Genomic DNA, 22,809 nt, shown 5'->3' on the forward strand with positions numbered 1-22,809 from the left:
TTGAGCAAGGTACCACCTATACTGTACCTGTGCATTTCGTTTTTCTTGCCTAAATGTAGAACCTTACTCTTTTTTCACCATTGAATTTCATTTTATTAGATAGTGCCCAATGTTCAAGTTTGTCAAGATCCTTCTGTATCTTAAGCCTTTCTTCGGGAGTATTGGCTATTCCTGCCAGCTTGGTGTCATCTGCAAATTTGATGAGTTCCTCATTTATCCCCTCATCCAAATCATTGATGAAGATGTACTGGGCCTAAAACAGAGCCTTATGTCTGATTCCTTAGTTATGACGGACAGACCTGGGCTAAAACCGAGATTCTGACAATCATGTGAATTTTCCAGCCAGCTATGCTTTAAGAGGGGAGGACTTCCACTCCCAGAATCCCCTAGCCAGGATGCTTGTGCATCTCCCTTCATGGCTTCTTTTGCTTCCTCTCTTTTCCCGTCCCCCGATTTCTAAATCGCGAGAGATCCAAGCAACAGCGTAACTTTAAAAAAATGTTTATTATTATTATTAATATTATTATCATCATCATCACCATTATTAGCTCAAGATCTTCACTTTTTTTTTGTTCCCACGTTTTTAAACCGGTTTCTCCAAAAAAAGAAAGAAAGAAAGAAAGAAAGAAAAAATGAAGGCTGGGTGAAGTACAAATTAAAAACAGAAAAATGAAAATCAGCCGAGCCGCAGCAAAGGGTTAGAAGTCACAGGGGAGGGGGCACGGAGGAGGAGGGGCAAGAAGGGGCAAAGCCAACTAACCTGGGCAATATATACAGACAGGAAGAGACCAATAAATCAATGCACACCATTCATTAGGGAAAGCGGGGAGCGGACGCTGCCAGAATTCTCTTCAGGCCATTTTTCTTTAATAAGCTTTCCTTTTCTTTTTTTCCGTACGAAATACATCAAAGCATGCGATGACGTCGGCAGGGAGGGAAAGAAATTAAAAATCGAACAGAAACCCATAAAAATTGCACTCTGGATGAGAGGGAGGGTCTCTCGTGCAATCCAATTTTGTTTTTGCCTTCCCTTTAATTTCCACCCACCCACCCACCCACTTTACGGCATTGTCTTTCGTTCCGGCTCCTTTTTTTCTGTCGGATCTTCAAGTCAGATTGTTCTGCAAACAGTTCACTTCGGCATCGTCTGGATTGCCTTTCCTGTTATCCAGCTTGGGTGAGGTGGAATTCTGGATGTTAAAGGCTTCGTCATCTTTGAGGCAGGATTTCAAAGGGTCCTGGAGTTTGTGGGGGGCACTGGGGTCATCCTAAACGGATGGGGGGGATGGGAGGGGACAGGGAGTGGGAGATAGAAAGATCAGTTAGTTTCTGGGTGTTGTCGGAACAAATCAGGGAGAGGGTCATACGGGACTCGCCCATTCCCTTCAAACCGGATCTCAAACAAAGCTACGTGAGGACTTCAACTTCCAGAATTCCTCATGCCAGCTGTGGAGTTCTGGGAGTCAAAGTCCACCCATTTTTCCGAATCACGAAGGTTGAGAAACTCAGCTCGAAAGAACGTCCGTCCCGCCTGGACTTCAACTCCCAGCGTTCTTGACATCGGCTGGGGAATTCTGGGAGTTGTAGTAGATGAGTCTTCAAGTTGCCAAGGGGGAGAAATGCTGCTTCTAGTTTATTTCCTCCCCAAAACAGGGTAGAATATCTCCCAAGCAGTTTCATGCCTTTAGTACAGGTAGTCCTCGTTTAGTGACCGTTACAAAGTTTTCTTGTACAAATGACTTATGACCATAAGTGCAATCCAACTTCAGACACTTGGTATTTATGACGGTCGCGGTGTCCCGGGGTCACGTGATCTTCCTTTTGCGACCTTCCGATGAGCAGCGTCAAGGGGGCCCCCCAATTCACTTAATGGCCATGTGACTCACTTAACAATGACAGGGATGTGCTTAACCTCCGTGGCAAGGCAGGTCATAGCATGGGGCACAGCTCACTTTGAACAAACGTCTGCCTTAGCAATAGGAGACGGGGCTGGATTGTGGTCATAAGGCGAGGAGTACCTGTATATATCCTAGCCAGGATGATATGTACTTGCGCCTGCTTCTCCTTTTGATGCCGAAAACTGCGCTCGGGCGACAAACATGTCATTGCATTGCAACTCTTTAAAGCAACGCTGTCTTTTTCCCCTCCAGGGAAGGACAGTGCTGCTTTAAAGAGCAGCCAGTCACTGCCCTCTGAAGTGGAATTTATTTTTTTATTTTTGCAACCCAAGCCGTGCGCAGCCTTAGGGTCGGCTCCGAGGACAGCACCAGAAGCGTCAATGCGGTTGTGAACATGTCCATGCATTGGGTTATTCTTTGGACCCATCTCCACCCTTCCCTCTCTCTGTCTTCTCTCCTGTTCTCTCCTCCTCTCTCCTTTCTTCCACCTCTACTCCCTCCCTTTTCTCTCCTCCACTCCTTCCTTCTTCCTTCCCTCTGTCTCCTCTCCTCTCCAGTTCCTACTTTCTTTCCTCCCTATCCTCCTCCTTTCTTCCCCCTCTCCTCTCTCTAGCACTCTATACAATACAATAGCAGAGTTGGAAGGGACCTTGGAGGTCTTCTAGTCCAACCCCCTGCCTAGGCAGGAAACCCTATACCGTTTCAGACAAATAGCTATCCAACATCTTCTTAAAGACTTCCAGTGTTGGGGCATTCACAACTTCTGAAGGCAAACTGTTCTCTTTCCTCTCCTCCCTCCTTCATTCCTTCCTACTTCCCTCCCTCCCTCTTTCTATTCCTCCCTCCCTCCCTCCCTCCCTGTCCTACTTTCTTTCCTATCTTTCCTCTCCTCTCCCCTTCCCTCTCCTCCCCTCCCATTTCCCTTCTATCTTCTGTTCTTCTCCCCTTCCCTCTCCTTTCTTTGCCTCCCATTCCCTCCCCTCCTCTCCTCTTTTCTCCTCTCCCCTCTCTTCTTTAATTCTCAACTTCTCTTCTCTCCTCCTCTTCCACTCTCTCTCCTTTTTTCTTCTCTCTTCTCCCTTCCCTCTCCTCTCCTCCTTTCTCCATAACCTCTTCTGTTCTTCTCCCCTTCCTCCTCTCCTCTCTTTTCCCCCCTCTCTTATCCTCCCCTTCTGTCCTCTCTCCTTTTTTTCTCTCTTCTCCTCCCTCCCCTCCCCTCCCCTCTCCTTCTTAGGACACCAGCAACTGTAGAGAAGGGAGGCAGCCAGCGCCCCCCCCCCAGCATTCCCCCGCACCCACTCCTGAATTCCCAGTTCATCCAGTGTAGCTTCTGGCCACGTACAAACAGCCATCCACCACGATATCACAGATGGAGAATGGAGACAAGCAGACAGGGGGAGAAGACACATGGGCCCTGTGGAAGCGGGCTCAGACCCACAGCACTGCCAGGGGAAAGAGAAGGGTGGGCAGACTGAAGAGGGGTGGGCAGGCTCCCCAAACCTCCCTCCCTGGAGAGGGAGGGGACACCTCTGAAACAGTTCAGGGGGGAACTGAACAGCCCCTAGAGGGAAAATGTGGGCCTATCTTCTTCTTCCCACATCTTGATCATATCCCTCAATCTAATGCAGGATCCCTAAAATAGCTCTGGAGCTGCGAGAGGAACTTGTCCGATGCAATTGCCAAGGCAGTCAAGGATTGCCCTCAAAGCAAGAATCCTAAGCAGGTGTCCTGTGAGCTCGGTAAAAATTCGGCAAGATGCCATTTGGGCAGCCCCAGTTTCCCCTTGGAAGGATAGGGGTGCTACATGCTGAATATAGGGTGCAACGGGTATTAAGGTCATGATGCCACCACCTTCAACAGCTTTTAAGAGAAATTGGTCATTTGGGGAGATCAGGTGAGGATCGGAAGCCCCAGCAGGAGGAACACTCACGGAGAAAGAGGGGTGCTGCATTGCTCATGGTCCAATGTCATGCGGGGCCCCATAAGCGGTGGGGGGCGGGAAGGGAATCACCCTTAGGGAGGCAGACTTTGGACCCCTGAAACAACCGGGCAACCTACCAGGGGTGTCACAGAGTTTGGTCCAAAAATTGATGGCTGAGATAGTGCAATTGAAGCTCTGGATTATTTTTAGGTGACTTTCGGCTGGAACGCAGTACTCCCCGAGATCCAAATGCAGCCCCCCCTTGCTGGTTCTTCACTGTTAACTAACTTCACGGAACGTCTGCAGGTAAACAACCTCAGCTCAGAGAGCACCAAGGAACCCCACAGTCCTTCTTGTTCTCGCCCACTTTCGGCCATTTCTCATTCCCGCCTCCTCCTCCTCCTCCTCCTCGTCCTGTCTTGTTTTTATCTTCGCCTACATCTCTACTTGCGGATCGTCAAGAGTTGCTAAGATTCGAGCAAAGTGTAAATTAAATCAGGACCTAGTTACCTGCGGGATCGTATTCTGCCCCATACATCCCTACGACCCATCCGCTCGCACAGAGAGGGACTTCTCCAGGTGCCGTCCACCAGACAGTGTCATGGGGCGGCGCCTAGGAACAGAGCCTTCTCTGTGGCGGGCCCAGCCCTGTGGAATGACCTCCCCCCAGATATTAGGACCACTACTGACCTCCGCTCCTTCCGTGTAAAGCTCAAGACCCACCTATTCCAAATAGCTGGCCTGGCTCAACCATAACTTCTTAACGCTCCTGATGGGTTTTTTAATTCAGTAATTTTATTTAATGGGATTTTAAATTGTGTTTTTTAATTGTCTTTCACTTATAAGTCTACCTCCTCTATGCACGTGTATATGTCTTTGTTTTTTATGTATTATGTCTGTCTTTATCTGTATTTTACTGTTTTGATTGTACGCCGCCCCGAGTCCTTCGGGAGAGGGTTGCGGCTAATCAAATAAAATTATTATTATTATTATTATTAATACAAGCCTATATAAATCAGATCTGACTGCAATGGGGTATTGCCGAAATCTTGTTCCTAATAAATGACTGGATTTCTTTTGAAATTTGGCTTGAGGCTCATGAATTAATTAGGGCATCTTTTGGAAACCTGACAGACTAGTTAGACTTTCCATCTTACTGCAGTCATCTCAATTTTTTTTTGACCAAACTCGGTTAGCAATGGCAACCTGGAATGATCTGTTGAGGGTGCAGCCTCCAAATGGCAACCCAGATGGATCCCCCTTACAGTGCAGCCTCCCAGGAGTGGACCTAGAGCAGCAGCAGCCAGGCTGAGCATGCTTGGGACAACGGAGACAGGACAGGGAGACAGGGAAGGGAGGAAAACAGCAGGAAGCATGCCAAAGGACGGGAGAGGTGAAGAAGACACGTTACCTGACATATAATGTTATCATAGTAAGCCAATGCACGAGCGTGGGGGGAGTGGTTACACGGGGTGTCACAAAATTTCCTTACATTTGGGTGCGATCCCTCGGCAATGGTGGAGAGGGAGAAGTTGTCGTTGTGTAACTCCGAAGGGGTTCGGTATCTGCAGGGGAAGAGCAAAGGGTCAGAGAGAGAGAGAGAGAGAGAGGAGAAGGATGGTCAACTCCAGAGAGACTCTTTCGTGGTCTCGTAGGGAGAAGAGAGAGCCTCTGAGCATACACAGAAGGCCGGTGGTTCAAGGGCAAACCTTCTGGGCTGTCGAAGCGGCAATTCCTGGCTGGTCCACAGAAGCTAAGAAGAGTCAAGCCTTAGTTTGGATTGGATGGGAGGCCACCCAGAGATCCCACGGCTGTGTGTGTGTGTGTGTGTGTGTGTGTGTGTGCGTGTGTATGCGCGCGCGCACTCACATGTGTGTTTGTATAAAAAATGTTTGGGGGAAAACCACCATTTTTTTCAAAGATCTGTCACCTGTCTGTCTGTCTTTTATTACTATCCCTTTTTCTTTTTCCTTCTTTCATACTTCCTCCTTTTTTCTCTCTTTCTCTTATTCTTTCTTTTTCCTTCTTTCCTTTTCCTTTTTCTTTCTCACTTTCTCATTTTTCCCTCTTTTTATTTCTTTTTAGCTCTACTTCTCCCTCCTGCCTCCCCTTCCTTCCTTCCTCTTTTCTCCTTATTTATTTATTTATTATTGTGTCTGCCTTTCTCACTCTTTCTTTTTATTTCTCTTTCTTTCTCTCACCCTCCGTCTCTGTTTTTTATTTATCTGGTTTCTTTCTTTCTTTTTCTTTCTTTTTCTTATTTCTTACTTTCTGATCTTTTTCTCTCTCTCTTCTGTGTTTTTTCTGTCTCTTTATCCCTCTATTTTTCTTTCTCTCTCCTTCCTTCTTTCTCCCTTCCTTCCTTTTCTTTCATCTTTTTTCTTTCTCATTTTCTTTCTTTCTCACTTTTTATTTCTTTCTTTCTATTTCTCCCTCCCTTCCCCTTCCTTCCTTTCCTTATCTCTTCCTTTCTTCCTTTCTCCTTCCTTTCTTCTTTCTCTTCCTTTCTTCTTTCTCTTTCTTACTTTCTGATCCTTTTTTCTCTTTCTCTTTTGTTTTTCTGTCTCTTTTTCCTTCTTTTTTCTTTCTCTTTCTCTCTCCTTCCTTCTCTTTTTCCCTTCCTTCTTTCCATGTCTTTCTTTCATCTTTTTTCTTTCTCATTCTCTTTTCTTTCTTTCTCTTTCTCTATTTCTCCCTCTCTTCCCTCCCTTCCCTTTTCTTCCTTCCCCTCCCCTCCCCTTCCCTACAACTTAACAACTCTGTGACTAATTTGACCTCCAAAGGGAATCGTTTAACAAATGTGACTGACTTAATCACCAATTCAACGAATGAACGTTCATAAAACGGAGCCAAAATTTCCCTTCAGAAACATCTCGCTCAGCAGCAGAAATTTGGGGAGCTCAATGGCTGTCGTAAGTTGAGGCCTATTTCTATTAGCCTTTGTTTTGTGAGATGGGTAAATCATAGAAGACCTTTGGAGGAGCTGGGGGTCTTTCTCAAATGCCCCCTTTTACAGGATGGGAAGGTGTTTCTCTTTCCTCAACCCCAAACCCCTTTATAGGAAAACCTTTAAAAGTTTTCTCTCGGCAACACGGAGAGGTTTCGAAAACATCCGTGGGTTTCTCTCTGCGTGAATGAAGCCCCCCTTCCTGCCCAACCACGCTTCCAGCTTTGCATTCAAGCCATCGCTGGCCCCAAAGAGCTTCCCCCTGGCAAACCAGCCTTTTCAATGCCCCCGATTCCCCATCCCACTCCCCACAATACTACTGACCGTGGGAACTGGGCATCTTTCCATTGCAGCCGGCTTTGTTCCCTTTCCCCTGACCTTTGACCCTCAAACCCACCCACCCAGTGCTCAGTGCCAGAATCTTCCCAGAGATGCCCCCACCATCATCCCTTAACCCTCCCCCTCCCCTCTGTAAGACAATGCACCATCTGCTCTCAATGGGCTCAAATGTCCCCTTGCAAAAAAACTACTTTGTGAAAATTCTCCCAGGTTCGGCAAAAGGAGGAATGGGGGGAGGGAGGGGAGGGGGAATCGGGGTCCTGCATTGGGGTCGCAGGAGGGGGTGTGTGGCTCATTTGCATCTGTGAGCAAGTCCCAAAAGAAGAAAAGGAGGAATGGGGGGGGGGAGGGGAGGACAAGCCAGGCTGCTCCCACGATCTTTGCAAGAATGGGAATTTGGCAGTTGCTACGCACGGACGGTCCAATCTCTGTCCACCCCACTTGACCAGGGGAGGTTGTCACAGATGACTGGCCCCCAAAATTTGATATTTTCTTTTTTGTACGGAGGAGGCTGGACCTCAGAAGTTTGAGAAGCCGGGAAGGGGGAGGGGGAAACAACCCACATCTGCCAAGAGTTCGGGCCTAGACCGGGCTGGGGGGGGGGGAGAGAAAGCAAGCACTCCGTATTCTGGGGAACGAGAAAATGGTGCCTCCCCTCACCCACAAATGGCCATCCATGAAGGCATTCTGTAAATGTAGTCCTCGACTTTACAACCAGCAATGGGGGTTGGACTAGAAGACCTCTAAGGTCCCTTCCAAGCTCGATTGTCATTGATTGACGGTATTCTATCTGAGGACTATCCAAGACCCCAAGCCAGCAGGCTTTGACCAAAAAAACTGGGTGTGCCTCCGGGCCTTCACGCCAAACCCAATGACAGGTTGAACCCATGAACTGTGTTGGAAGGGACTTTGGAGGTCATCTAGTCCAATCATGGTGTGTACGTCCTTGACTGACAACGGTTCGTTTAGAAACCATACAAAGTTACGACGGCGCTGAAAAAAAGAGGCTGATAACCGGTATTCGCACTTTCAGCATCCCCCCCCCCCCCGCTTGGTCACGTGATCAAAATTAGGATGTTTGGCAACCGACTCATATTTATGACGGTTGTGGTGTCCCAGGTTCATGTGATCCCCTTTGCGACCTTCTGACAAACAATGAGGAAGCCAAATTTACTTCACAACCGTGTGACCAACAAGTGCAGTGATTCGCTTGACAAAAGAGGCAAGACAGGTGATAAAATGGGGCAAAACTCATTTAACAAATGTCTCACTTAGCAACATAAACTTGGGGCTCAATTGTGGTCATATGTTGAGGATGACCTGTGTTTGTAGACTTGCTTCATCCAGATTTTCTAGTGTCCTGGGGTCCTGCGTCCGGCTTTTACGATGCTCACATGCTTTCATGCCTAAAACAGAACTAGAACTCCTGGTGATCGGCCCAAAGTCACCCAACCAGCTCTCCTCCCTAAGGCAGGACTAGAACTCCCAGTCTCTCAGTTTCTAGTCTGCTGCCTTAACTCTTCACCCAAACCAGCTCTTCACGCGAACCTTCCTTGACGGCTCAGCATGGCTTCTCTCGTCTCAAAATAGCACGCCTGGCGCCTAGCCTTGGGACATGAAATCTAGGCGCACTTCCCCACGTGGTGGACAACCATCCCCACATTGTTTAAACGGACAAAATTGAGTTCGACGCTTCCCACTTCTTCTCCTTTTTTAAGTTGGTTGCAACATTCTGTTTCTCGGAGAGGAAGGTGCTTCAACTCCTTGGCGGAATACGGCGGATGATTTATCCTGGAAATTGATAGCCTGAAGACCATCCAGCCATCAACAACTCAGGCCTCTCCATCTTATCTACAGCCAAGTTGGCATCTTGCCCGGCAGAAGGTCCGTCCATAAATCAGAGACTGGAGAACATGGATCTCTAGGGAGCTCCACCGCTAACAGCTATCTTGGAAATGTCTCCTCTGGTGTAGCGCTGAGAACAACTGAGCAGAAAATTTGGTCCATGGGTGAGGATGAGTTCCTCTTACATTGGCCAGTTTTTGAAGAAGGCACCTGGGAGGAAGGTGGATGGAGGTTTAGCTCCAGAATTATGGAGGAAGGAAGGTTGGGTCCTCACCATCTTCAGAGGAAGGAAGACGCCTTGTGTGGGGATGAAGAGCAGAAGACTTTGAAGGGAGACCTTGGAGTCTTCCAGTCCTCCAAGAGTGGGAGATGGATGGGAGAAGGTCGAAGGCAGAGTTCCGAAGGTCAGGAGATGTTGGTGACAGAAATTATAGTAGAGAACTGCAGAAGTACAGAGGTGGGAGGGACCTTGGAGGTCTTCTAGTCCAACCTCCTGCTCGAGCAGGAGACCCTCTACCGTTTCGGACAAACGCTTGTCCAATCTCTTCTTGAAGACCTCCATTGATGGAGTCCCTACAACCTCTGGTGCGAAGTCATTCTACTGGTCAATTGTCTTCACTCTTTAGTTTCAGGTTCCTTCTCTCCATGCTTCTTGTCCTGCTTTCAGGTGCTTTAGAGAACAGGCTGACCCCCCTTCTTCTATGGGGTATGCCCTCAGCTTTGGGAAAATACTATCACGTCCCCCCCTTCTTTTCACTAAACTACATATCAACAATTCCTGCAACTGTTCTTCATGTTTCTCCAGGCACAACGGTAAGTTTACAATAGGTTGCCCAGAATAACCTCTGCCTGACGCCTCCCAACCCTTAAGAGAGGGGCTCTAGTTGACAATAGAGCCCCTTTGATCATGGAGGGAGGGAGGAGAGGGAGGGAGGGGGGAAATGAAATGGGGGAGGAAATGGAGGAAAGAGAGGGAGAGTGCAAGGGAGCAGGGGAGGGAGAAGAGAGAGGCGTAGGAGAGAAAGAGGGAGAGGATGGAAGGAAGATGGGAAGTGGAAAGGAAGGAGATGGGAGGAAAGAGGAAGGAGGAAAGAAAGGGAAGGAAGAAGAGCGGGGGAGGAAAGAAGAAAGGTAGGAAGGAGATGGGAGGGAGGAAAGGAAGGAAAGAGAGGGAGGAGAGGGAGGGAGGGGAGGAATGAAGAAAGATGGGAAGGAGATAGGAGGGAGGGAGAGAAGAGGAAATGGGGGGAGGAGAGAGAGGGTGGAAGGAGAGGCAGGAAAGAGAGGGAGGGTTGCATAAAGCAGGGGAGGGAGGGAGGAGAGGGAGAAAGAGGGAAAGGAAGGAAGAAACAACAGAGGGAGGGAAAGGGAGTGAGGAGAGGGAGCGAGGGAGGAATGTGGAAAGGAAGGAAGGAAATGGGAGAGAGGAGAGAGAGGGAAGAATGAGAGGAAGGAAGGAAGGAAGGAGGAAAAGGGAGGGAGGAAGAAAGGGGAAGGGAATGAAGCAAGAGGGAGGGAGAGAGGAAAGGAAGGAAAGAAGAAAGAGGGAGGGAGGAAAGAAGTAGAGGCAGGGGAAAGGGAGGAAGAAGGGACTACATCAAGGAGGACATCCTTTTGCTGGGGACAACCCAACACCCTCCTTCCCTGCCACTCACTTGCTCTTCCGCAGCTTGAGGTTCTCGGTCTTGAGCAGGTAGAGCTTCTTGGCGAAAAAGACGGTCATCATGAAGAGGAGCAGGACAACCAGGGCGGCCAAGCCCACCGCCACGCACATCACCTGGAAGTCGGTCACAACGGACTCACAGCGCAGCCCCTTGTGCCAGATGTAGTCCTGGGTGTTGCATCTAAGGGGGGAAGGACCGGGAAACATTTGGACAGATCCCGCGCAATCCCCCATTCTGGCTCTCTCTCTCCCTCTGCTTAGGGATGCAAATAAAGCAGTCCTGGAAGGAGGCAGTCTATCTTAAGGACAGAAGCTGGGGACAGATTGGATGTCCTGGCCTGTAAGGTAACACAGCACGGTTTTTGTCCCTCACCCCCCCCCACCCCCGCCCACGTAAAATTCACATCCGGAGGAGAGGGGTAGCGCCATTTGCAACTAAATGGAATGGGAAAAAATTATTTTTTTAAAAAAATGACAAATTCTTTAAAATTATGAAAAAATGAAAAATGTAAATAATAAAACATAATCAAATCAAATCAAAATCAAAAAAAATAAATTAAAATCAAAAACTTAAAAAGCTATTTAAAAAATTAAAAACTTGAAATAATTTAATTTAATTTTAATTTTTTGAATTTTTTGAATTATTAATGTAATTTATTTTTAATTTATTAATTTAATTTATTTTTTAAATTAAATTAATTTAATTTAAACTAAACTAATCTAACAAAATTAAATTAAATAATAAAAAAAACAAATTAAAAACTAAAACTTAAAATAATTTAATTTAATTTTTTAAATTTAATTTAAACTAATCTAAACTAATGAAATTAAATTAAACAAAGTAATAAAATAAAATAAATCTAAAGTAAATTCAAGTAAACTAAAATAAATTAAACTAAAATGAAGTAAACAAACTAAAATAAATTAAAGTAAATTAATTAAATAATTAAATAAAACAATTAAATTAAATTAAATTTAACTAAAGTAAATTAAGCTACAACTAAACTAAACTAAACTAAATTAAATCATTAGGATATTAGGACCTTTTTGTGACCTATGTGAAAAGATTATATATAATCTCCAATTGGAAATGCCACCATAGGTAGCCCATTCCTTACGACCGCCACTCAGCCCAATATTTCCGAGGCAGCGGGGAAGGGAGTTTTGTATCTTTTTATCGCCTTTGTTCCGGCCACCGTTGTTAAGTGTATCACCACCGTTGTTAAGTGAATCACCACCGTTGTTAAGTGAATTGGGATCCTCAATTAACTTTGCTCATCAGGAGGTTGCCAAAGGGGTCACATGACACCCCTCCCCCCCCCGAACACTGCGACAAGCGTCTCAGTTTGGATCACCTGGCCATGGGGATGCCGCAACGGTCATAAGTGAGAATAACAAGTCATTTTTTCAGTGCTGTTGTAACTTCAAATGGTCACTAAGCGAGGACTAGTATACTAGACTTCTCCTTATTTTTCGCTTTTCTGGATTAACAGGGACAAAAAGATTGTAGGTAGTCCTCGACTTATAACAGTTCATTTAGTGACGGTTGAGAGTTAGGAGGGAGATGGCACTGAAAACAGTGACTTCGGCCCATTGTTCAGACTTATGGCCATTGCCGCATCCCCGTGACGAAAACACTTGTGGCAACGGATGAGGGCCATGTGATCTACCTTTGCGACCTTCCAGCCAGCACAGACAATGGGAGAAGCCCGATTCTCTGAACGTCCGTCTGACTAACTTTGCAACGGTGGAGATTCACTTAAGGACGGTGTGACCAACTTAACGATACCAGGGATTTGCTTAAACATGATGGGCTGAAAGTCGTTAAACGGGGCCAAACTCTGAACAACCGTTGCATTTTAGCCAGAGTAATTTTGGGCTCCATTGTGGTCATAAGTCCGAGGATTAATTGTATTATATGCTCAGGAGACTGATGGAAAAAGCGACAGATCTTAAATTCATATTACTTTATGATATTAATATTATCTAAGATTCATCCTGGTATTTTGGATTTATATATTTCCTTCTTATCTTATATGTTATTACATAAGTTGGAAATGTGCCCATTGTTAAATGGGTAGTCCTCAACCTACGACCACATTCAAGCTCAAAATTTCAGTTGTTAAGTGAGACATTCATTATGTCTTGAGTTTTGCCCCCTTCAAATGACCACCATTGTTAAGTGTATCATGGCAAACGTCTCACTTAGCAACCCGGTCTTTAAATGAACCAGGCTTCCTCATTGACTTGACTCGTCCAACGGTCGCAAGAGAGGATCGTATGACACTGGAACTGTCATACGTATGAGCCTGAACTCTGATCCTGTGACCACAGGGAGGCTACGTGGTCGTAAATGTGAATGACAATCATATGACACATTTTTCAATGCTGCTGGAACTTGGAATGGTCACTGTAACAGGCTGTCGTAAGTTGAGGACTTCCTCTATAGGGTCTCCTGCTTGAGCAGGGAGTTGGACTAGAAGACCTCTGGGGTCCCTTCCAACTCTGATTTTACATTCTATATATCTTCCATCTTGGCTGGAGTTACTTGGAATCTACGGAACTCCCTGCCAATAGACCTCTGCAAAATCCACGGAGCTCATTGACCCCGGCTACAGGATCTCCCCGTGGGGATATGGAGATCCGGGTTCCATTTCTGGCTGTGTCCTGGGTGAACAACCAAGCGGATTAACGGCTTTGGATGGCTTTGACCTAATTCCAGCAGAGGGGGAGGCTGGAGGACTCCGAATACCATCTGCCTGCTTCTGGGAGGAAGGGGGGGTGGAGGTCTTCCCTATCTGTGGAAATTAGGGTAGGGGGTCTGCAAAGAGGATGGCCTCCATGCACAGAGCACCTAGTCCTTGAGTTACAAACGTTCATTTAGTAACCATTCAAAGTTACCATAGCACTGAAAGAAGCGACGCAGGGCCGTTTGTTTCAGCCTTACGACCGTCGCAGTCTCACCACGATCCAAATTCAGACGCAGGGCAACTGAGTCGTAGGTCGCAGCATCCAGGGGGGAAGGTTAGGGTTTGTACCCATTTTGCAATGAGGAAAGTCCAGAGGGGGGGGAGGCCCGATCCGCTTAACAACCGGGGCGACCGACAGCCACTGTAGCGATTCACTTAACAACTGGGCATGAAATGGGGCACAACTCCCTTAGTGAATGTCTCACCAAGTAGCAGAAATTGAGAGGGGGGGGATGGACGGTGGCCGTAAATCAAGGACTTCCTGTATTGGCTTCAGATTGGGGAGGGCTTGTTCCCCCCCCCCCAAAAGTAGAAGTAAAGGAGCAGTCTCTCCCCCCCCCCACTGTGGGTCCCGAGAGGAGGGGGCACAATGGAAAGCAAATTGGTGGATTATGGGTCCTTTGATCTGTTTCTGATGGAGGGACCCTGCACCCTGGTTTTTGTAGGACTTTGGGGGGGAATGACACCCCAATATAGGGCTCTGAAGCACCCCAATAAAGGGCAGGGCCTCCGGGCCAGGGAGGGGCTCCAAATCCCCCCCCCCCCACAAATGAACAACAGGTAGACCCTTATGGGCGTTTTCCCTGCTGGATGGGTTGGATTACACCTCCCATTGTCCCCTGCTGAAAGGCCTGGGGGAGAGAAAGATGGGGTGTGTAGTCCCAAGGAAGGCTGAAGTGGGTCTGGTACAGGGAGTCCTTGTTTAATGACAACGGCTTGGAAGAAAGTGACCAACTGCTGTTTTTCACACTTACGACCGGGGCGAAATTCCCATGGTCATGTGATCAGGAGTTATTGGCAAGTGACCCGTCCTTAGGACGGTCGCTGTGTCCGCATGATTCCCCTTCCGCCACCTTCCAATAAGCAAAGTCAAGGGGGAAGGCTGATTCACTTAACGGCAGTGTGACCGACTTCACGACAGCGGGGATTCGCTTAGCAACAATGGCCAGAAATGTCGTAAAATGGGATAAAACTCAACCACCATCTCACTTTGGGGTGGAATTGCCATCATAAGTAAAAGACGGCCTGTCTCGACGTGGGATTTGGGATGATGGGGGCACCCTTGGAAGAGCCGTTGAACAGGGCAAAACTTACCTAACTCGCTTAGCGATGTAAATGTGCTCGTGTTTTGTCGTAAATCGAGGACTCCCCCATCCCTGTTCCCCCCCCCCCCCCGTTTCCTGGTGTGTGTGTGTGTGTGTGTGTCAGCAGAAGGACTAGGCAGCCATGTTAGGCCCAGAATGTTTATTTGGGGAGGGAGCGTTTTTGGAGGGTCTGAGGTCCAGAGGAATTGAGATGGGGGGAGTTGGACATTTGGGAGGGGGCGAGGTCCAAGGTGACCCCCCCCTTCTGAGACAAAGACAGGGGTGGAGGAAAAGAAAGGGGAGGGGTCTCTTGGGTTCAGTCTGACCACCGCCCTCAAAAGCCCCAGGTGAGGGAGGTTGGGGGTCTTTTCCCACAGGAGGAGGGGGGTCAAAAGTGAGGAGCTCTAAAATGGCCACTGCCATCTTTGTTCCTGGGTTTTGGGTTCAAGGGAGAGAATTTTCAGACGGGAGGGGGCTGTCAAAGGACACCTCCCTTGGCCGCAGGTGGGGGGGGGGAGAAAGGAAGGCTGAGATTCCCTCTGGGGAAAGAGGGAGGGGTTCTCTCTTCCCTGACCGGCCAAGTAGGGTCTCAAGAGGGAGGGGAGGGGGCTTTCAACCCCCCCCCCCACCCTAAATTCCTCCCTCCCACCTTAATGTCTTCTTTTAATGACTCACAGCATCAATTAAACCCCTGGGAAGAAAGGCGGCAAAGAGGAACTCTCGAGCATGTGCAGAGCGCTTTTGAAGCAGGGTGTATGTGTGTGTCTCAGCTCCATGTGAGAATTAAGACGGGTGCTTTCATGAACAGAATAGTTGGAAGGGGCCTGGGAGGTCATCTAATCTAACCCCCAGCTCAAGCAGGGGACTCAAGAGATCCTAGGTCCCAGCACTAGAATATTCCTCTCTCTCTTACTTTCTCCCTTTCTCTCCCTCTCCTCTCTCATTCATTCTCTCTTTTCTATTGTTGTTTTTCTTTCACACCCATCCCTCCTTCTCTCTCTAATTCTCATTCTCTCCGTTTTTCTTTCATTCTCCTTCTCCATTTATCTCTCCTTCTCTCTCCTTTCTTTCTCTCTATTTTTCTCTCCTCCTCTCTTTCACTCTTTCTCTTTCTTTCTCTCCTCTTCTCTTAGCCTTTCTTTCTATTTCTCTCTCAACTTCTCTTTCCCCTCCTCTTTCTTTCTCTCGCCCTCTCTCATTTTGTCTCTCTCTTTCTCTCTTTCTCTCATTCTCCCTCTTTCTCATTTTCTTTCTCTTTTTCTCACTCTCTCCTTCTCTATCTATTCTTTTCCCCTTCTTCATTCTCTCTTCCTCTCTCGTTCTCTCTCCCATTCTTTCTTTCACTCTCTTCTCTCTCTTTCTCTACCTCTCTTCCATTCTCTCCTCTTTTCTTTCTATTTCTTTCTGTTTCTCTCTCCTTATTTCTCCCCCTCATTCTGTTTCCCCTTCTCTCTCTATCTCTCTCATTCCATTTCTCTTTTTGTTTCTCACTCATTCTTTATCTCTCCATCACCCCTTCTCTTTCATTCTTTCTCTTCATCTCATTCTCTCCCATTCTCTCCTTTCTTCCTATTTTTTTCTGTTTGTCTCCTTGTTTCCCTCTCCCTCTCTCCCTCTCCTTCTCTCTCCTCCTCTCCCTCTCTTTTTCACTCTCATTCTTCCTTTCTATCTCCCTCTGTCTCCTTCTCTCTCTTTCCTCTCTCTGCTGGGGTGGGTTAGGGTGGTGGAGCGTCCGCACTGCTTTCTGGGCTCCATTTACTTGGGAGACAAACACATGGAGAATATATACGTATGAACCATAAAGGGGGGGGGTGTTTTGAAGACCAGAGAGGGAAACCCCCCTCTCACGGGTGCCCCTTTCCCAGCAAAACTAGTTATCAAATCCCCTCGCCCCCTCCCCGGGACTGAAGTCTCCTTTTCGCATGTGCGCACATTCGGCCCTTCCCCCAAAGTTTAAAAGGCATCCCACCAGGTTTCTCCTGGTTGAAGGTAAGTAGGGGGGGTGTCTCTGTATCACCCCCCCCAATCTGCCCCTCGGAAAATCTGGCAGCCCAGAGGGACCCCAGGCCCTTTTCCAGACTTCCCCCACTCACCTGCAGAAGGCGCCCAAGTTTTCTACTAGGTAACACTGCCCCCCGTTGTGGCAATAACTTGGGAAGGTGTCACAGACCGACTTGCAGGTCGCATTGTGTCGGGTGTAGCCTATGCGGCATTCGGTGCTGTTCTCCGGGGTGCCCGTTTCTCGGGCTGGATCCCCTGAAACTGGCCTGGAGAGGATTCGTCCGCCGCCCCCCGAAATGACAAAGGTTTGCAACGGGGGAAGGAGAAAGCGGCGGGCGGTGGGCTCTGCGCCGGGGAGTTTGCTGTGGATTTTGGGGGGTGTGGGCGTTGGGACCTGGCGGTCCTTCCCCTCCTCCTCTTCCTCCGTGGCCCCTGCCTCTTCCTCCTCCTCTTCCTCCTCCTCCTCCTCCTCTGGCTCCTCTTCCTCATCGCCGTCGGTATAAAAGGAGGTGGTGGGGTAAAAATCTGATTCATCGAAAGGGCTGAACTCATCGTAAAGGTCACGGAATGGCCACGAGACCCCTTTGTCCACGGGGGGTTTCGCCTTGGTCGAGTCCATACCAGGACCTCGCAAAGTGCCCCCGTCGAAAAGGTCATAATAATCGACGTCGATGATCTCTGAGGCCAGAGGGTCGGAGGAAGGGGTCTGCTTGATTTTGACGGCAGGGGGCGCGATGGAAGGGAGGGTCTCCAGGTTCGGGCTGTGGCTGGAGGGCTCTTCCTTTGGGCCTGGGACACCCCCGGCTCCTCGCAAGGTCTCAGTTGCTTGGGGGTCGTGCGTTGATCGCGTGGGTTCGAGCAGGAGATCTCTCTCATGGCCGAGCGGGTTGAAATCACGTGGTGGAAGCGCTGTGGCCCACCCGCGATTCAGGGGTGTCTTTGCATGGGGATCTCCACTGCCCACGTCTTCTTGGCTGCCTGGGCCAGCTTTGCCTCGGTCGAAAAGCCGCCATGTGCCGTCTTCTGCCTGGCCTGGGGGACCCCACACGTGTGGGGCGGCTGAGGAAGCTTCTGCGCCAGGGTCTGGGTGTGAATCACTCCCAGCCATCTCCCGCGCTGTCCGCCGAGAGCAGCCGGGGCAGAGAACCGGCTGGGTTTTGGGCTCCCACGCAGGTTGCCAGACACGCGTGGGAGGGAGAGTGGGGGGAACCAGTTGGGACTCCTTGGCCTGGGCCGGTTGCAGAGATGACACCTGGGCCATGGAGACATTGACCCCCAACCTGGGAGTCTGCCCAGGGGGAGATGGACGCTCTTTCATCGGGGGATGGCTGCTGAGAAGGGGGGGCTCTTGGCTGCTCCTCCAGAGGGGTCCCGATACTTTGGGGTCACCCGGGAAACTCGGACGGGGCTCAGAGGCTGCAAGGAAGGAAAGCAGAGACATGGGACATGGGGGGGGTCTCTCTCTGGCTTCCCCCCTCCCCATGAAAACTCTACCACCCCCCCCCCACTTTGGTTACAGACACCCGCCTCTATGGGAGTTGGGAGTGGGGACCCCAAGCGGCTTTTCCCAAGGAGAGGGGGAGGGGAACAAAAAATACACCTTTTCTTTACTCCCCCCCCCCTTGCGTGGCTGTGTGGCGACTGACGAAAATAGCAGCCGTTCCCCACACGGCTTGATTCATTCTCTGGATTCTCTCGCCACCTTCGGGAGCCATAGTAAAGAGGGATTAATTCCCAGGAGGTGTGGCTGGGAGGGAGGGAGAAGGAGGGCGGGAGGGAGGGAAGAAGAGATGGAAGGAAGGAAAAGAAAAGGAAGCAAAAAAGGAAGGAAGGGAAAGAGGCAGGGAGGGAGGAAGGGGGGAAAGAAAGAAGGAAGGAAAGGGAAGAAAGAAGGAAGCGAGGGAGGAAGGAAAAAAGGGAGGAAGGGAGGAAAAGAGGGAGGGAGGGAGGAAAGGAAAGGAAGGAAGAACGGATGAGAAGGAGGGAGGGAAGGAAGGAAAGGAAGGAGAAGAAGGAAGGGAAGGAGGGAGGGGGAAGGAAGGAAGGAAAAAAGGAGCAAGGGAAGGAAAAGAGGAAGGGAGAAAATAAAGTGGAGGGAGGGAAGAAAGGAAGGAAAAAAAATGAGGGAGGGCAGGAGAAAGGAAGGAAGAAGGGATGGTGAGAAGAAAATGGAAGAGGACAGGGAAGGGTGGGAGGAAAGAAGGGGAGGAAGGGAAGGAAAATGAGGGAGGGAAGAAGGAGGAGGGATTGAGGGAAGAAAATGGAAGAGAGGACAGGGGAGGGAGGAACGAAGGAGGGAGGGAGGAAAAGCAAGAAGGAAGGAAGGCAGGATAAGAGGAGGGAGGGGGGAAGAAGAGTGGAAAGGAGGAATGGAGGGAGGAAAATGGAAATGAAGAGGGGAGGGATGAAGGAAGGAAGGGAGATGGGGAGAAAAGGAAGGAGGGATGGAAAGAGGAGGGGAGGAGGGAGAGTGGCAGGGAAGAAAGTAGACAGGAGGAGGAGGAGAGAAGGAGGGATGGAGGAAAGGAAATGAAAGAGAAGGGAGGGAAGAGAAGTAAGGGAGAGGGGGGGAAGAAGATAAAGGGGGGGAAGGAAGGAGGGAGGGAGAGAAGCAGGGAAGAAGAGGAGGAGGGAGGAAAGGAGAGAAAGAGAGAGGGAGGAAAATGAAAGAGAAGGCAATATGAGATAGAGGAAGGAAGAAGGGAAGAGGGATGAAGAGTGGAAGGAAGGAGGAAGGGAAAATGGAAAGAGGAGAGGGAAGGAAGGACGAAAAAACAGAAGGGAAAAAAAGATGGAAGGCAGGGGCTTGCAATAAGGGAGGGGCACACCTGTGGACACCCCCATTTTTGGGGAGTGGTCTCCATTCCCTTCTCTGAGACAGACCCATGGGGGGGGTCTTTTCATCTGCTGGGGGTGGGGTGGGTGTCGCAACCAAGCAGACAAGCCGCACCTCTGCCCCCAAATACAGGCCTCCATTCCCTCTTTGCAAAGACCCCTCCCAGAATTCCGACGTCCCGCGCCCCCCCCCAAAGGAAAAAGATGTGTGTGTGTGTGTGTGTGTGTGTGTGTGTGTGTGTGTGTGTGTAGGGCGGGGCGGGGATTTTCGGCACATGGTCAGGAACCACAAACCATTCGTGGCGATGCCGCCCTCCGCCCCGTCCTCCTCTTGGCCCCTTCCTCTAATTCTAGTCCCCCCCCATTCGTAAAATGATGGCCAGCTTGTATTAAAAACCGGGCGCCTTCGCCTGTCCTGGCTGGGGATGTTGGGCTTTGTAGCCCCGGTCCGTTTGAGAACTAGCGGGCTGGGGAAGTTGAGGGGGGGAGAGTAGGACCCCTCCCCTTCTCGGCTCCCACGGCCGCCCACCCCCCTCCCGGGAACCCCCGCCTTTCTGGCGAAAGGGACTCCATCGCAGCCTCCCTATCAGACGCTGATTGACAGCTAGGAGGGGGAGACCCCTTTATCCGCCGCCCCCTCCCCTAAATCTAGAGAACCCCGAGATTTCCGCAACCGCCCCTTCCCCCTCCAGTCCCCACGGTTGGAATTGGGCAGGTTGGGGGGCGTGCTGCGATTTTAGCGCGAACCTCTCCCCGCAACTCTTCCAAGGATGCTCTGTGTGGATTTGGGGGACACATTTCAGGGGGAGGCAACACCCCAATGCTCCCCCCTCGTCATTCCCCCTTCCTATTGCTCCCCACCTCAAATACGAGCGGGAAGGAGGTCAGAAAGACCCCAGACCGCATTTAAGGCAAAGACCCCTCCCCATCTCTTTGGCCGGCTTTACCCAATGTGGGGAGGGGACTGGGAGAGACCCTTCCACGGATTCTCAAGGCCCCCCCACCGTATCTTCCAGGCCCACCTACCCGCCAGCAGCAACGCCAGGAGGGCCAGCCGGGGGGCGGCGGGGGGCGCCCCCATCCTCGCCGCGGGGCTCTGGGCTCGCCCGCCGGACCGACCGCGCCCCCTGCCCGCCTGCCTCCCCTCCGCGATCAGCGCTCCGCTGCCGCCGCCGCCCCACCGCTCCTCCTCCGCCCCATCATCCGCGGCCGCCTCGCCTCCAGCAGCAGCGCCGAGTGGCCAGCCGCCTCCTAAAGTGGGAGGGGGGAAGAGGAGGGGAGGGGGCGGCGCTTGGGGAGGGGGAGGGGGAGAGAGGAGGGGGATAGAAAGAGAGAGGGAGGGAGACCCCCGCAGAGGCCGGAATACCAGCAGCAGCCCTACTCACGCCCATCATCCCCGGCCAGCAGGAGTGGGCTGGAGAGGGAGAAGGGCTTTGGAGTCTTTCCCCTGGCGGCGGGGTCTGTGCCTCGCCGGCAATCTCTGACTTGGCTGATCGTGGGAACGGAGCTGGAGGGTGGCTACGGGGATTCGCACGGGGCTGAGAGCTCCAGACTCATGCCCAAGCCAATGCGATGGGCGAGTGATCCGGAATTGAGCAAAGGGGAGACATCTCCATCCACAGAATTCAAGCCAAGGATCCTTCTGGCCTGGGAGTGGATGGGATGAGGGAACATGGCTCGATCTACAGTTTTCTGTGGTTTAGTGCCCTGTGAGAACTCAGTTTCATTCCCAGAATCCCCCAGCTGGTGTGCTTTAAGAGGGGAGGACTTCCACTCCCAGAATCCCCCATCCAGCTATGCTTTAAGAGGGGAGGACTTCCAGTCCCAGAATCCCCCATCCAGCTATGCTTTAAGAGGGGAGGACTCCAACTCCCAGGATCCCTCATCCAGCATGTTTTAAGTGGACTTCTACTCCCAGAATCCCCCATCCAGTTATGATTTAAGAGGGGAGGACTCCAACTCCCAGGATCCCTCATCCAGCATGTTTTAAGTGGACTTCTACTCCCAGAATCCCCCATCCAGTTATGATTTAAGAGGGGAGGACTCCCACTCCCAAAATCCCCCATCCAGCATACTTTAAGAGGGGAGGACTTCCGCTCCCAGAATCCCCCATCCAGCTATGCTTTAATAGGGGAGGACTTCCACTCCCAGAATCCCCCATCCAGCAATGCTTTAAGAGGGGAGGACTTCCAGTCCCAGAATCCCCCATCCAGCTATGCTTTAAGAGGGGAGGACTCCAACTCCCAGGATCCCTCATCCAGCATGTTTTAAGTGGACTTCTACTCCCAGAATCCCCCATCCAGTTATGATTTAAGAGGGGAGGACTCCAACTCCCAGGATCCCTCATCCAGCATGTTTTAAGTGGACTTCTACTCCCAGAATCCCCCATCCAGTTATGATTTAAGAGGGGAGGACTCCCACTCCCAAAATCCCCCATCCAGCATACTTTAAGAGGGGAGGACTTCCGCTCCCAGAATCCCCCATCCAGCTATGCTTTAATAGGGGAGGACTTCCACTCCCAGAATCCCCCATCCAGCAATGCTTTAAGAGGGGAGGACTTCCAGTCCCAGAATCCCCCATCCAGCTATGCTTTAAGAGGGGAGGACTCCAACTCCCAGGATCCCTCATCCAGCATGTTTTAAGTGGACTTCTACTCCCAGAATCCCCCATCCAGTTATGATTTAAGAGGGGAGGACTCCAACTCCCAGGATCCCTCATCCAGCATGTTTTAAGTGGACTTCTACTCCCAGAATCCCCCATCCAGTTATGATTTAAGAGGGGAGGACTCCCACTCCCAAAATCCCCCATCCAGCATACTTTAAGAGGGGAGGACTTCCGCTCCCAGAATCCCCCATCCAGCTATGCTTTAATAGGGGAGGACTTCCACTCCCAGAATCCCCCATCCATGCTTTAAGAGGGGGGGGACTTCAACTCCCAGAATTCCCCAGCTGGCATGGGGAATTCTGGGAGTTGCAGTCCCTGTGGTTAAAAGTGTACTGCAATCCGTGAATTAGGTTGGGCCATGGCAGAGTAGCTGTGTCAGTCACCAAAGGGAAGAAGAGAGGATCAATCAGAAGGCAACTCCAAAGGCCATGATGCTGGGCTGCCTCAGCCTTTCCAATCGGCGCCCCTTGTAGAAGCTGCCACTTGAGGATTGCAGAGCTATGAGGCCCACCGGAGCCTTCCTTTCCCCATCAATCCTGCCCGTAGTAGATCAAGGAATCTCTTATTAGCCTGGAGCTCCGTAGAAGCCCCAATCCCTAGGCTTTCTTAGAGCAACTCGCAGGGAAGAGGGCGCCAGTCATG

At 50.2% G+C, this 22,809-nt stretch overlaps 1 protein-coding gene across 1 annotated transcript; it reads right to left on the reverse strand.

Annotated features, from left to right (window-relative positions):
* Positions 1-1,103: 1,103 nt before the first annotated feature.
* On the reverse strand, positions 1,104-20,742 carry CSPG5 (chondroitin sulfate proteoglycan 5). Its single transcript, XM_081933442.1, has 5 exons — positions 20,530-20,742; positions 16,761-18,084; positions 10,606-10,794; positions 5,312-5,384; positions 1,104-1,268 (listed from the first exon to the last, which is right to left on the reverse strand). Exons 1-5 carry the CDS (start codon positions 20,582-20,584, stop codon positions 1,107-1,109), a joined length of 1,803 nt encoding a protein of 600 aa, XP_081789568.1. The 5' UTR covers positions 20,585-20,742; the 3' UTR covers positions 1,104-1,106.
* Positions 20,743-22,809: the final 2,067 nt, after the last annotated feature.

This window comes from Natrix helvetica (genome assembly GCF_964273705.1).
Source record: "Natrix helvetica genome assembly, chromosome: Z".
Taxonomy (NCBI): domain Eukaryota; kingdom Metazoa; phylum Chordata; class Lepidosauria; order Squamata; family Natricidae; genus Natrix; species Natrix helvetica.

Excerpts from the sequence above, each read along its gene's own strand:
- CSPG5 (XM_081933442.1), bottom strand. The coding sequence starts at position 20,584 with ATGGGGGCGCCCCCCGCCGCCCCCCGGCTGGCCCTCCTGGCGTTGCTG. Across the intron at positions 10,795-16,760 it reads AACTTGGGCGCCTTCTGCAG|ATGCAACACCCAGGACTACA; the intron begins GTGAGTGGGGGA and ends TTCCCCCCTTAG. Across the intron at positions 5,385-10,605 it reads CTCAAGCTGCGGAAGAGCAA|ATACCGAACCCCTTCGGAGT; the intron begins GTGAGTGGCAGG and ends CTTCCCCTGCAG.